This window comes from Haplochromis burtoni, unplaced genomic scaffold, assembly GCF_018398535.1.
Source record: "Haplochromis burtoni strain Fernald_Lab_line unplaced genomic scaffold, NCSU_Asbu1 Contig_2, whole genome shotgun sequence".
NCBI lineage: Eukaryota > Metazoa > Chordata > Actinopteri > Cichliformes > Cichlidae > Haplochromis > Haplochromis burtoni.
Window position 1 is genome coordinate 2,742,235 of NW_024582363.1, and position 13,079 is coordinate 2,755,313.

Below are 13,079 nucleotides of genomic sequence, written 5' to 3' on the forward strand. Positions count from 1 at the left end.
GGTCTGAGAAGCCCCGCCCATTTGCTGTGCAAATATTTGTTTGCAGCCAGTCAGAGGGGGAAAAAAAAAGTCGTCTTGAAGTTAAGGGAAATGGAACTAACACAACTTGCTTTAGAAAATAAGGACTATTTTAAACTGTAAATGGTGGGAGCCTACTGTAGAAGAGCCCAACAGTAGCTAGGAATAAATTACCAGAATAGGTTCACCTTAAGTCAAATAGCACTGGACAGTTTTTGAAGAACCAAAATGTTAGACTATTGACAGGCTATTAATGAGACATATTCAGTTTCATATTGGAAGAAGGAGAAAAATGTTTTCTTTTCTTACATATTCATAAAAAAGGGTGCTGATGCCACTGCTGTACATGCTAACAGATTCTCTCATTTAATATTATGTTTCAGCTGTAATGTTTTGATGTAGTCAAATATTACAATATTATTTCTGATATTTTCTGTGCAAATCTTTCTGTCGTGATCTCACGTGTTGCTGTGCTTTGCGTTTTCCTTAAGGTACATGAAATACCTGTACCCGTATGAGTGTGAGAGGAAAGGCCTCAGCTCCCCAGGCGAGCTTCAGGCTGCCATCGATAGTAACCGACGTGAGGGTCGCCGTCCGTCCTACAGCAGCAGCCTCTTCCGCTTTTCTCCTTCTCCCAGCACTGCTCCCCACATCCTCTCACCCCCAAAGATGCACCTTTCCAGTCTGGGAGCGGGGGCCTCAGTAGCTATCAATGGCCTTCAGGCCTCACCGGGACCCTCTTTGAAGAAAGGTACGTGTTTGAAAGCTTGAGGTTAAAGAAAACACCAGAATCTGATCTATGCCCTTTGGTTAATAAATAGAAGTGGGGTTTACTTTCTGTTGCCTATTTGGCAGCTCTCAGATGTATATACTGTGTGTTAGTCTAAAGGTCCTTTGGATCAATTAAGGCCACAATGAACTAAGTAAATGTTCATATCAGAAACTTCATACTGGTTACTATAGCTGGGTGCTGCTTGTTAAGACCTTGAAAGAGATTGTAGAGAAATGCTGCCCTCTGTTGCAGTTTTGAAAAACTACACCTGTGAAAACAATTGATAAACCATAAAATAAAACATTAGCTACAGGAAAGGCTCTGGTTTTAGTAATTTGATGAGGACTTTTCCCTACATATGGTGCCTGACACTTCGTAGCATTGTGGTCTGTTTTTGTCAAATATCCATGTGAATGTGAGTGTCTGCTTCCGTGTGTGTCCCTGTGTGTTTGTGCATTTTTAGTGTTCATGTCTTTGTATATGTATGGAGTACACCCAGTTATCTGGGTGGAACCAATTCTGCCTCAGGCTATCGAGGCCCTCACCTTTATTACGGCTTAATAACATAGTTGGGGACACTTTGTGAACTTTGCCTTTAGTCCACATAGTTGGGATCTGGTTGATAACTGTCATTACACTGCTATCTTTTCTGAAGTTACTTTAACTTTGTTGGTGTGTGACTCAGTTGTGAACCCCAGCAGAATCTGTGCTTTAATTTAAAAAAAAAAAAAAGGATTTTGACTCATATATTGGATGTAGCTACAAACCAGTTCTACTTTGTTATAAATCAGTGCGTTAAAAAATATTTATAACAACAGAAATTAAATCAGATGGCTAAAGATCAGTTTAATCAAAAAGTTTTAGAGACATGTAGAAGGCTTGCAGTTTCTTCTTTGTTTCTCTTTTTTTGTACTTATACTGCTTTCATTACAATCTGAACCAAAACACAGCCAAATGTATTTGTTAAAAAATGTAAAGGAGTCCAGCATAAAGTTTCAGACACAAATTTTGCTTGTCTTCTGCAAAAATCTGACATTCAGTCTGGTTTTTCTGCTGTTCAGCTAAACATTTTTCTCACAAAATGCAACTTTTTTGGAGATAGATATACATACTAGTAAAATATAACCGTAACCTATACTGAGTTTTCCATGGTTTATTAGAGGTTGCGTTTCTGGGAAGTGGTGGTGTTATTTTAAGGTTGTTTCCCTGTGTTTTTTTTTTTAATTTAATTTAATTTAATTTTATAGAGAATAACCCTTGTAGTACCCCTGTACTTATAGTCCAAAGTCTTTAATCTTCACAAAATAACATGTTTTAGAAATAATGCAAACTTATGTGGATAACTTTAACTTGCACACATAAAAAGAATAAACATGTTTTATCAACACAACTCCATTTGTGGAGTAAGCGTAGTCGGGGCCTACAAGTTTCTGGCTGTTGTATATATTTGTTTTTGCTGGTGAAACACCAAGTTACCGGAGTATTTGTGTTGTGTTACCAGCGCCTCTCTTTAGAAAAGTTCAGTCCTGGGTAACCTGTATATGTTGTAGTTCAAGTGTCCCATTGTGTGAACTAATGCTGCCTGCTTGTAGCCACTGTGAAACGCATGCCGATAGGGGTGATTGGGTTACTATAATTCGGCTGTGAATAGGAGACATTTCAGTATAACAGTTACTCAGATGTTGCGTACTATCTTCACTGCCACAGAAAAGGAAATGACACATGTAACCTAAAACCAGATGTCTCCCTACTTCACTTAGAAATTGTGGATCTTCTTGACAGATACATCTGGGGCTTGTCTAAACTCTGGTGTCTTGCAGAATTTGAGGCTCTTTCACACAGCACTCACATAAGCCTTTCTTGAAACATAATAATCATTTGTGATCATTTCATTAAAATTTGTAGTTCCAGTTGCCAGCTTACCTTTTGTCTGAGAGCAAGAAACCATATACCGTACATATTTTTGTTTTGTTTTGTTTTGCCAACACACAGACCTCACACTTTTGTTTTTTCATCCATTCTGATGTATGTTGCCTAAATACAAAATTGGAATCATTTGGCTGAGCAAAAACATTGAGGTCCTTCATATCAGCTTTTCTATAGTAGAAAAAAACCCTTAAGTACTGGGTTTAGTATAGTACTATGGATAGTACATATACCCACTTGTCCAATCAAGGTGTGGGCTTTACTATTATAGCTCCCATTAGGTAGGACTGATAACCTTTCACATTCACCTTGATAGATTCATGCATTTCAGTTTTCAAGTTACACAGAGTCACGAATCACTCCTTTTGACTTATTCAGACTAAACTTCAATTTTTCCTCCAGATGATCTGACCCCACCGATTATGGCTGCAAGACCTTCCATGGCGCTGGCTCTGGGTCAGCAGCAGGTTGCTGGCTTGGCCAGGGCAGCCACACTGGAGCAGCTTAGAGAAAAGCTGGAGACTGGTGGTGGAGAGGGGCCAGAGAGGAAGATGGCCCGCCTGGCAGAAGAGCAGCAGCGCCTGATGCAGCAGGCTTTCCAACACAATCTACTGGCCATGGCTTCCCAAATGCCTATGAACCTGCGTCTGGGAGCCCCTGCTATGCCTACCAGAGGTCAGTGTTGAGAAGTTTGTTGAGATTATGTCTAAAAAAACCCTGGAAATGAAATACAGTGTTTGTTTTTCTATTGAAGTTAGAGGTATCATATCATGGAATCACAGTTTTAGTGTGTTTTGAGACATCTGTAAACTTTGGTGAATGTTTGTGGGGAATATCCACCAATATTCTCCAAAGTCTGGATATCTCTAAAGAGCATGCTGCTATCATGGACCCAAACCTATTGCTGTACATGGGATTGGTAGCAAAGCATGCATTAGCCAACAGAAAAAAATCTTTAAGTGTAAGATATTGTTAACATCTTTTCACTGCTTAAATTTTTTCTTTCTGTGGGGAAACCTGAGCTCGTTTCTTGTTCTCATCAAACCTACCAGGCTAACTCTTCTGCCAAAAACAAATGTGTTTTCCGTTGCAGAGCATGTAGCTGCAACCGATTTACCAAAGCCCATCAGTTAATATGTTTTAAGCTGCAGCACGACTTTGCAGAAATCTGCATACATTCTATTCTGTAATTATTTGAATAATTTCATGTATTTCAGGAATAGCTGACAGTGCTCTTCCCTTGGTTAGATGTTGTTAAGTTGTTTTTCTTGACCATGGAAATAATTCTGCCATCATGCACATTAGTTGTGTAGTTTAGCATAAACTGTCATGGGTCAAGGGTCATGAAACTGACTAAATACATATTATGTATTAATGGTGAAATTATCAAGAAAGAAAATACACAAAAATAATCTCTCCACTCTTATTTATGTTTTTCAGAAGAGAAGCAGCAAGACATGTCTCTGAGTATCTCAACCAATGGAAATTCCAGCATTACTGTCTCAGTAGAGGTCAATGGCACAATCTACTCAGGTGTGTATAATAATAATAATAATAATAATACATTTTATTTATAGGCGCCTTTCAGACCCTCAAGGTCACCTTACAGTAACACATAAACAATATGACAGATCAGGTGTATGCAATTCTAAACAGGTGGGTTTTGAGTAGTGATTTAAAAGTGGTGAGACAGTGTGTGGTCCGTAGAGCAAGTGGAAGTGCATCCAAAGTCTCGGGGCAGAACAACTAAAGGCTCTGAGTCCCATGGTAGTCAGGCGAGCAGGTGGAACTGACAGAAGGGAAGCTGAAGAAGAGCGGAGTGTACAAAGGGGTGAGTATGTATGGAGAAGATCGGATAGATATGGAGGAGTAAGGTTATGAAGTGCTTTGAAAGTGAGGAACAGGATCTTGAAATTGACACGGAGGTGAATTGGGAGCCAATGGAGCTGTTTAAGAGCAGGTGTTATATGTTCAGTGGATCTAGTTCTGGAAATAATACGAGCAGCTGTATTTTGAACCAACTGCAGTTTATGGAGGGATTTATGAGGTAAACCATAGAGAAGAGAATTACAGACGTGATGTGACAAGAGCATTGACAAGTATGGCGGTACTGTGTGGTGTGAGTGAGGGACGAAGACGGTTAATATTACGGAGATGAAAGTAGGAAGACCGAGTGATATTATTTATATGTTCTGTGAAGGACAAAGTGCTATCGAGGATGACACCAAGACTCTTAACCTGAGGGGAGGGTGTGACACCAGAGTTATCAATGGATAACGAAAGACTGGTTGGAACTGTAGTCAGTTTTGATCTGGTGCCTGTTAAAATGAATTCTGTTTTATTGCCATTAAGTTTAAGAAAGTTGTGAGTAAACCAGAGCTTGATTTCACTTAAACAGTCAGAAATGGATGTGGGTGGGAGAGTAGCTGTGGGTTTGGAGGATAGGTAGAGCTGGGTGTCATCTGCGTAGCAGTGAAACTGGATGTTATGCTTCCTAAAAATATTACCTAGGGGTAGGAGATGGATGATAAAAAAGTAAAGGACCCAGGACAGAGCCTTGGGGTACACTGGAATTAACTGGAGTAGATACGAGGGTGGGATTAGGTAAATTTATTTTGCTTAACCTCTGGAAGGATTCAAGCATCAATGTTCATTTTTAACTAATGACATTTCTCCTTTTTCTTTAGGAACCCTGTTCGCCCAGAAGTCTGGTGGGGCCCCGGGGCCATCTGTGTCTGCTGCTACTGCTACTGCTGTTTCAGCCTCCCCTGCTGGAACCAGCGCAAGCTTTGGTTTTTCCGCACCTCAAGCCCAGAGCCTCAGCCCCGCATCCTCCTCCTCCTCCAAGGGTCCCGGCTCGGCTGAGCCGACCCCCACCGGGTCACCCTAACTCAGGCTGCCCTTTGTACCTTCTCCCCAGGCCTCTGCTCCTGCAGGAGGCCCAGCATGAATATACAGTACAATAAGAAACCGAAAAGAAACTGTTGCACAACAAATACCTCATCAACCTGTCTTGGCTGTCCAATCATGAACACAGAGCCTGAAAATTTAATGATATATCCAAAATAAATTGCTATGCATTTTATTTTGATCTAACACACACACATACACACACATGCACGCACATACACACAGGAACACAACACTACAACCACATCATGCACAGACACACATCACATATATATACTTGTTAATCCTAATCGACATGCTAAACACAATCAGCTCAGCCAAAACCCACTGACAGGTGTAGTCACAACCGAACTTGAAAAGTTTTATCTTAGAACATTTTGTTTGTTTGTTGCCATTTTGTTGTCTTTTTTGATTTTGTGTTTTAGAATGATTTTTTTTTTTTTGGTTTTTTTTTTTTTTTTTTTTTCTCCTCCTTTTACATACCTCAAATCAAATAACCTGCAGTGGTGTCTTTACCTCAGGAGCTGTAGTATATTTAACCTGAATCAACTTTATTTTTATATTCTTTTTGACCTAGTTGCAATCAGGGGAAGTTGGGTAACTGTCACCAGTGGAAACCTGTGTACAGAGCACCCCCCCTCACAGTGATGGGCCTCCAACTGGGGCTGCTCAGGTGTCTTCAACGTGCTGTGGCGTCAAACTGGTGATGATCTGATACTGTAGATCAGCAGATTAAATACCTCATTTCATCCTTTCAGCTGCCCTCAGTTGAGCTCTTGAGAAGTCCATTAGGAAGGTTGCAAAGCTAAAGTTTAAGTAGTTTCAGCTCCACGTGCGCACACAAAGTTGGGTTAACAGTAACAGGCCCGTTAGAGCTTGCGATTTGTGTTTCACCCATAGCGGTACAGAGAGGTAATACTGAGGCATTCCTAGCTCCTGCAGACCAGATTTGAGTTTGTTGTTCCCCTATTTTTATTTTTTTGTGTGCATCCTTCCTCCAGCTGCAGCCACAGAGCTGAATGTCGAGTTGGGTGGCATCGTCATCTCTGACCACACATTGGCCTCTCTGCTTTGGGGAGGGGGGGCGGCGTCTCTCTCAGGAAAAGCAATGTGACAACTGCAAGGAATCACTGTCAGTTTAAAAAGACACAAAAAAAAGAGGATTAATACGTGAAGAATGCACAAGCCTATGTGACTGTTTCAAAAATACCTCATCAGACTCTCTGAAAAGGAGAGTAACACTACATACCTCAAAAGGCTGTGAAGCCATCGAGACTTGACGCCCCGAATCCTACGTGAACTGAAACTGTTATGGACGTGCTGTCACACTGCTGGTGGTTTTTGGGGACAAAGAAGTGGGATGGGCTTGATATATTTCTCCTGTATTTACTTGTAGAACGTGTTTCATGCTTGCTTCTTCTTTGTTTTTTGGGGGTTTTTTTTCCCTTTTTTAGGTTCATCAGGTTGTCTGAGAAGAATGATATATCTGAGGTGCTTTTTCAGCAGAGAGGAACAGACAAGTTATTTTTTCATTGACATGTTAATTTTCTTTCTTAAAAAAACAAAACAAAACAAAAAAACCAATGGTGTTTCCATAGGGGTAAGAAAACAACCTTAAGTTTGACTGTGTATGTTGAAATTGCATCTTTTTTGTGACAATGGCAAAATCATGATATGCATTTGAACAATCATGTGACCAGTGTTTGTTTTTTTTTTACACCTCCATCCTCTGGTTATTGCACAGCTACATACCAAAGACTAGCACAGTCAGTCCTTATGAACACTTTGTACAATCCTGCTAACAGGATGCTGATGCATAGCAAGCAGGTCTGTGTTGGACGGCAAAAGGTGTCTCTTTCAGACTCTTTCAAACTGACTGTGAGTTTTTTTTCACAATTAGTTAGTGGAAAGTGCATTTAAAACTGTAAAGACTGAAAACCCAATTACATGACTTGTACAGGTGGGCATATTCGACCCTTTTAACAGATTTCATTATTTAAAACTGAAGGCCGGATACAGTGGCCTCATTAACAGTTGCATTTGAATAGTTTGTTTAACCTGTTTATGCAGTCCCTCACAGTCAATGTGGACAGTAGCCCGCATTTTCTTTTATCAATTTACCCCAGGCACAGCTTGATTATGATGAACATGTTATTGTAGGATGCTTTTCTCCCTTTAAAGATTTTTTTAAAAGCATTGAAACCCCACAAAAGAACAACACTTTCTAGCTTTACTTGTGTTGAATGTAAGGCATTTTAACTGTTTAGACCTTTTTACGCCTAGTGTGGTCTGAGGTGGGCAGCCTTGTTGCTTTTCTTAGATTGTATTTTAGCAATTATGTGTCAGGTTTTGCAGTGCAGATCGCAGGTCAGGGTTTAAGAACCTTTGAGAACTGCGTTGTTAGTCTGTCAGTATAGCCTTCGCAACCTTGTATGACACATAACTGTATTTTATAAATGGTGAGGAGTATAGATGCTGCCTTAAAAGTAGTTGCTGGTGAGATGCGGTCCATGCAGGCTTCCCTATGAAAGTTTTTCTCTTCAGCTTAATCCTTTGTGCCCCCCCCCCCCCCCCCCCCCCCCCCCCCCTTTTTTTTTCTTTTTTTTTAAAGCGACCTTAGACACAAGTTATCCCTCAGTTTTGTGTTATCAAGTGAGTTTTGATATTTATTTGTTTTTTCCCTTTTCCTGGTGGACCTTGCTTTTAGTAACAATCTGCATTATTTAGGCTGCCACTAAAATATTTTCTGTTTTCCAAGTCCATTCTTTCTGTTTCTTGTGCTCATTCTAAGCAATGACTGTTTGATGATGTAGCTTCACTGCCTTTGTACATTAGTGTGTTTGTGTGTGTGTGTGCAAGCAGGTGCAGTATATTGAGTAAGTAATAACATTAAAGGCACTGCAGGTGGCGCCACTGGTGAATTTTTTTTTTTAATGCTGAATGAGGAGGTGAAAAATGACTTTTAAGAAATATTTAAGTAGATATGGTTTATCCACATTTTTCTGCTATATACTCGTACAGTTCCGGTTTGTTCCGAGGTTGAAGGGCATTTTTGGTGGTTCCTCATAGACTGAGTAAAGGGTCACTTTTCTTCCTCAGTGTTTGCTTCAACCCGGCAACCACTCTGGTCACTGTCTTTCAAGGCTCCTGTCACTTGCCACTTGTATGGATAGGTGCATTATGTATAATGTGTTGTGCCTGTATACCTGCATCCATGTGTGGAGTGTGAGTGAGTGTGTGCGCCCCCCCCCCCTCCACTTCTTCATACCACATTACCTCAGGGCAGGGAGCTGCATTCAGTGTTGCATACGATGTTGAAGCTGCATTGAGGGATAAATGCTGATAGAAGCTGCGGTCACTTCGCAGAATGCTACTTTGGATTTGGTGTCTCTTTTCTTTTTCTTTTTGTCGTCAATAACTGCATTATGGCAAGGTCTCGTTACTCAGGAAGCTGTGAAGTTGAAAGTATGCGGAACCTTTTGATTTTGGAGTCAGTTCAATTTTAAATTGTTTAAAAACTAACCTGATCTGTGTACAAACAGGTGCATATGCAAGTGGTTATTGAATACCTCATTTATCAATTTTATGTTGTTTTTGGCTTGTACAATGCTCCGTATATTAATTCAACTGTGGGGTTTGTGCATATTTTTGTACTGTTATTATTATTATGGACATGATAATAATGATATTACTGATATTATAGTTTTCTCTTTGATTAAAGCAAACAAAAAATAGGACAAAACATGAATGCTTGTAAAAACTGGTTTGTGCTGATTGTATTTATGAGGAGCACTTTTCTAAAGTGGTTTTCACACATTCAGTTTTGTTCATATCAGTTAATATAAAGATATGGTTCTCAGGGCTTTTAACTTGTATGTCATGATAAAGTTTTACTTTATATCCTATGTCCCTGTGTGTTGGTTAGTTGCTTTCTTTCCCCCTTTTTCATCTGAGATCACCATATAGGAACACACTAACATGCAATCAACACTCTTGGGGGGGCTTATTGTACATTTTTGCCTTGAAGCTTAAATATTGAAAAGCATTTTTACAATCCTTCAAGTTAATTTCCAGTAAAGCTAACTTTCTCTTCGTAAACAGTCCTTATTAGGTTCAGTCATTTCAATACCAATACCAAGAAGTACAGTGTTGTGCAAAAGTGTTGAGTCACCCTTTGTTTCTTTATACTTTGCTTCACTAAATGGCTAGGGTGTCTTCTTTGTTGTTCTTGTTTTCTTAGGTGATCTTCAAGATTTTGAAAGACAGCAGGTCATGTGGAATCAAGAATATGCAAATGTTAAATTTTTGATTTGAACTGTAAAACACATTGGAGGCCGTGTCATGGCTTGGGCCTGCATTTCAGCCAGTGGCAGTAAGGATGTAAAAGTAAAAGCAGGCTTTTGCCTCACTATTATTCAGGCACTGTGTGATCTTGACAGCAAATGGAATAAAAGTCAGCAGGCCTCCAAAGACGAGTGTTGAATGTCCTTCGAGAAGCCTGGAGAACATTTCTGAAGACAACTTAAACAAATTATACAAAGGCTTGCTTGAGAGAGTTCAGACTATTTGGAAGAATTAATGTATGTAGTAATATCAAATATAGAATTCTACACACTCTGTTTTATGTCTTATATATTGTATTTTCATATATGCTCACACATTTAAATAAATAGCTGCACCTATTGTATTTCCTCTTTTGACTAGCAAAATAGAAATAAATGCGAGGTGGCTCAAGGTTTTTGCACAGTACTATGTCTCAAGACTGAAATCTTTGGTTTAGCAGTGTGAGTTGTTATTGGTTTCTCAAGGGACTATGAAGCCACACCACTTACAAACCAGCAAGTTCCAGGAACATTGTGTTCAGGAAATAATGTAATACAAGCAGTAACAATTCTTATATTTCCATTAGCCCAGTGTGTTTCATAGACTTAAAAAAAACACAAAACAAGTTTATTGATCATTAACAAGCAAACATGAATTTGTATTTTGAGTTGATGAACGTGGAGCTGTGGGAGCTGAGAAGGTGACGTTATGTAGGTGGAGCCGCAATGAAGGAGGACCCGGTTATATCAGAGCTCTCATGTTAATAACTGACAGATGCTCAGGCAGATCGTTCCTGTTGATGGCCCCTTAAAATCTCTATGGTGATGTACACAGCATGTTGGGGATGATGCTGCACTATCAGATCCACAGTTTGGGGGCAGTCTGCCCTCTCCAGTCTGCCCCCAAACTGTGTCTCCAGTCTTGAAGTTCTTAAACTCTTCCTGAGTCAATTTATTCAGCCCTTCAAAAGTAGCACTTTGATCTGTGCTCGACTTACACCTTATAGTATGTGTCATAGACTGATATAAATAGTCAATGGTGCATACATATGGAGATGTGAAAAGTGATTGCCACTTTTTTTTTTGCATGTTTGTCACATTTCAGATCCCCATGTCATTACTTGAAATGGCCTAGTCGAAGTCCTGACCTGAAGCCGATTGAGATGCTGTGGCATGACCTTAAATAGGCAGTTCACACTTTAAAACCCTCTATTGTGGCTGGATTATAACAGTTCTGCAAAGATGAGTGGCCTAAAGTTCTTCCACAGTGCTGTAAAAGACTCATTGCCAGTAATCACAAACACTTGATTGCAGCTGTTGCTGCTAAGGGTGGCCCAACCAGTTATTAGATTTAGGAAGCAACCACTTTTTCACAAAGAGCCATGTAGGTTTGAAATTTCATGTCCTTACCCTTAATAATAAACACTTTCATTTAGAAACTGCATTTCATCTTAACTTGCGTAAACTTTTGTATATTTGTGTGACAAAAACATACAAGAAAATCAGGAAGGAGGGAAACACTTTTTCACACCACTATACAGAAACGTATGAACATATTTTTCAGGGCTGAAAAGCAGAAAAAAAAACCCCCTTAATTATTAGTAATGCCCAGAACAAAGGGGTGACGAACGAAGGAGTCCACAGCTCTGTTGATTTTACTGATTACGGTCCTAATGACTTTGTCTCCATCTCTAGTTTTAAATATATCATGATGCTCACTGTTACAGCATGGTAGGGGAAAACAGAGCACAACACAAATGTGGCCCCCTGCACCTTTGCACCCACAGAAGGACCAGTGTGACCACAAAATTTGCTGTCTGGACAGCTGTTTTATTTGTCTTTTTCACACAGAACAATATTAGCGTGGGTGCAGCTAAAACAACAAGCAATATATATATATTTAAAAACAACAACAACAACAATACAACACAAAAAAGGGATTAACCTAGCACGTGGCAAGGCTGTTGAAAGAAAAAGACTATACCTACCAGGAAGGCTTGTAAAAAATATATATATTTTGAATATGTACAAAATTGCTGCCACTTTGCAAGTCAGAAAACACACACACACCACTATAAACACATTCACACAGCACCCACTGGCTAGAAATCAGGAAGTAGAGGGAACTGATCTTTTTTGGTCCTAATTTAAAATTAGCACTTCAGTCTCCAATCAATGTCCAGCTGCTAAATAGAGCTTGTGAAATCTAAAACATGGAACAGAATGAACAACACCACGTTGTACAAGGTAGAATAATATGGTATAATGATAATATTTTACAGTCACTTTGTTTATTATGATTGCCATTACTGCAACAGACTGAAAACCTGTCCAGGGTGCACCCCGTCTCTCACTGTTTTACAGCTGGGATAGGTTCCAGCCTTCTGTGACCGGGACCCCCATTCAGTGTCTGCAGAACAGGCTTCACTACCCTATGATTGTATTCTCATTGGCTGGCATTTTTTCTAGAGTAACTTTTTCCCAGTCAGAATGTCACGTTAAGTTTCACAGTGTCATAATGATGACATTGAAAACACTCAGGCGGAACATTCAATAACTGGTGTGTAGCATTACAATATGTACATTCAACTTTCGTATGCAACCTGTGGTATAAAAGTTAATTACTTATAAACTGTGTGTGTGTGCTTTTTCAATACAGGTATGTTTTAAGGAAGGTAAATATCATAGTTCCTCTGAGACTGAAACATGGAAATGATTCATGGTGGCAGCTATTCTCTTTTTAAAGATTTAGTCAGGTTTTGACGAACTAAACTCGGTATAAAAAAAGGAAGGAAGCTGCGGCATAAAAAAAGAATTATCCTTATAAGGAAAAACTATATACACTACATAAGATTTGCTTATGTATGTTTTTTTTAAACGTACAGATCAGTTCAAAAGCTCAAAGTTCAAAAGTGAAATTCACTGATACTGAATAGATTATGAAAGATTTGCATGAAAACACACACATACGCACAGACACAACCCTGTATTACACAACCTCCATCTACAAACAGCCCCACACATCCATCCACCCAGTGGTCAATTTCATTAAGGTTGGCATATTTAAAGGTAACAAGGCCGACCGAAGTGCAAGTTTAAAATAAGCAAAATAAAACCACTGATCAAAAAAA

The 13,079-nt window shown here is 39.5% G+C and overlaps 1 protein-coding gene across 2 annotated transcripts in view; it reads left to right on the forward strand.

Moving 5' to 3' along the window:
* LOC102310481 (AT-rich interactive domain-containing protein 3B) overlaps positions 1 to 8,192 on the forward strand; it is a 56,090-nt gene extending 47,898 nt beyond the window's left edge. For both annotated transcript variants that reach the window (XM_014333561.2, XM_042218151.1), the window contains exons 6-9: positions 510 to 769; positions 3,119 to 3,391; positions 4,157 to 4,249; positions 5,404 to 8,192. In XM_014333561.2, the coding sequence (XP_014189047.1) occupies positions 510 to 769; positions 3,119 to 3,391; positions 4,157 to 4,249; positions 5,404 to 5,606 (829 nt within the window). In that variant the 3' untranslated portion in view covers positions 5,607 to 8,192. The remainder of the gene's footprint in view (positions 1 to 509; positions 770 to 3,118; positions 3,392 to 4,156; positions 4,250 to 5,403) is intronic.
* Positions 8,193 to 13,079: the final 4,887 nt, after the last annotated feature.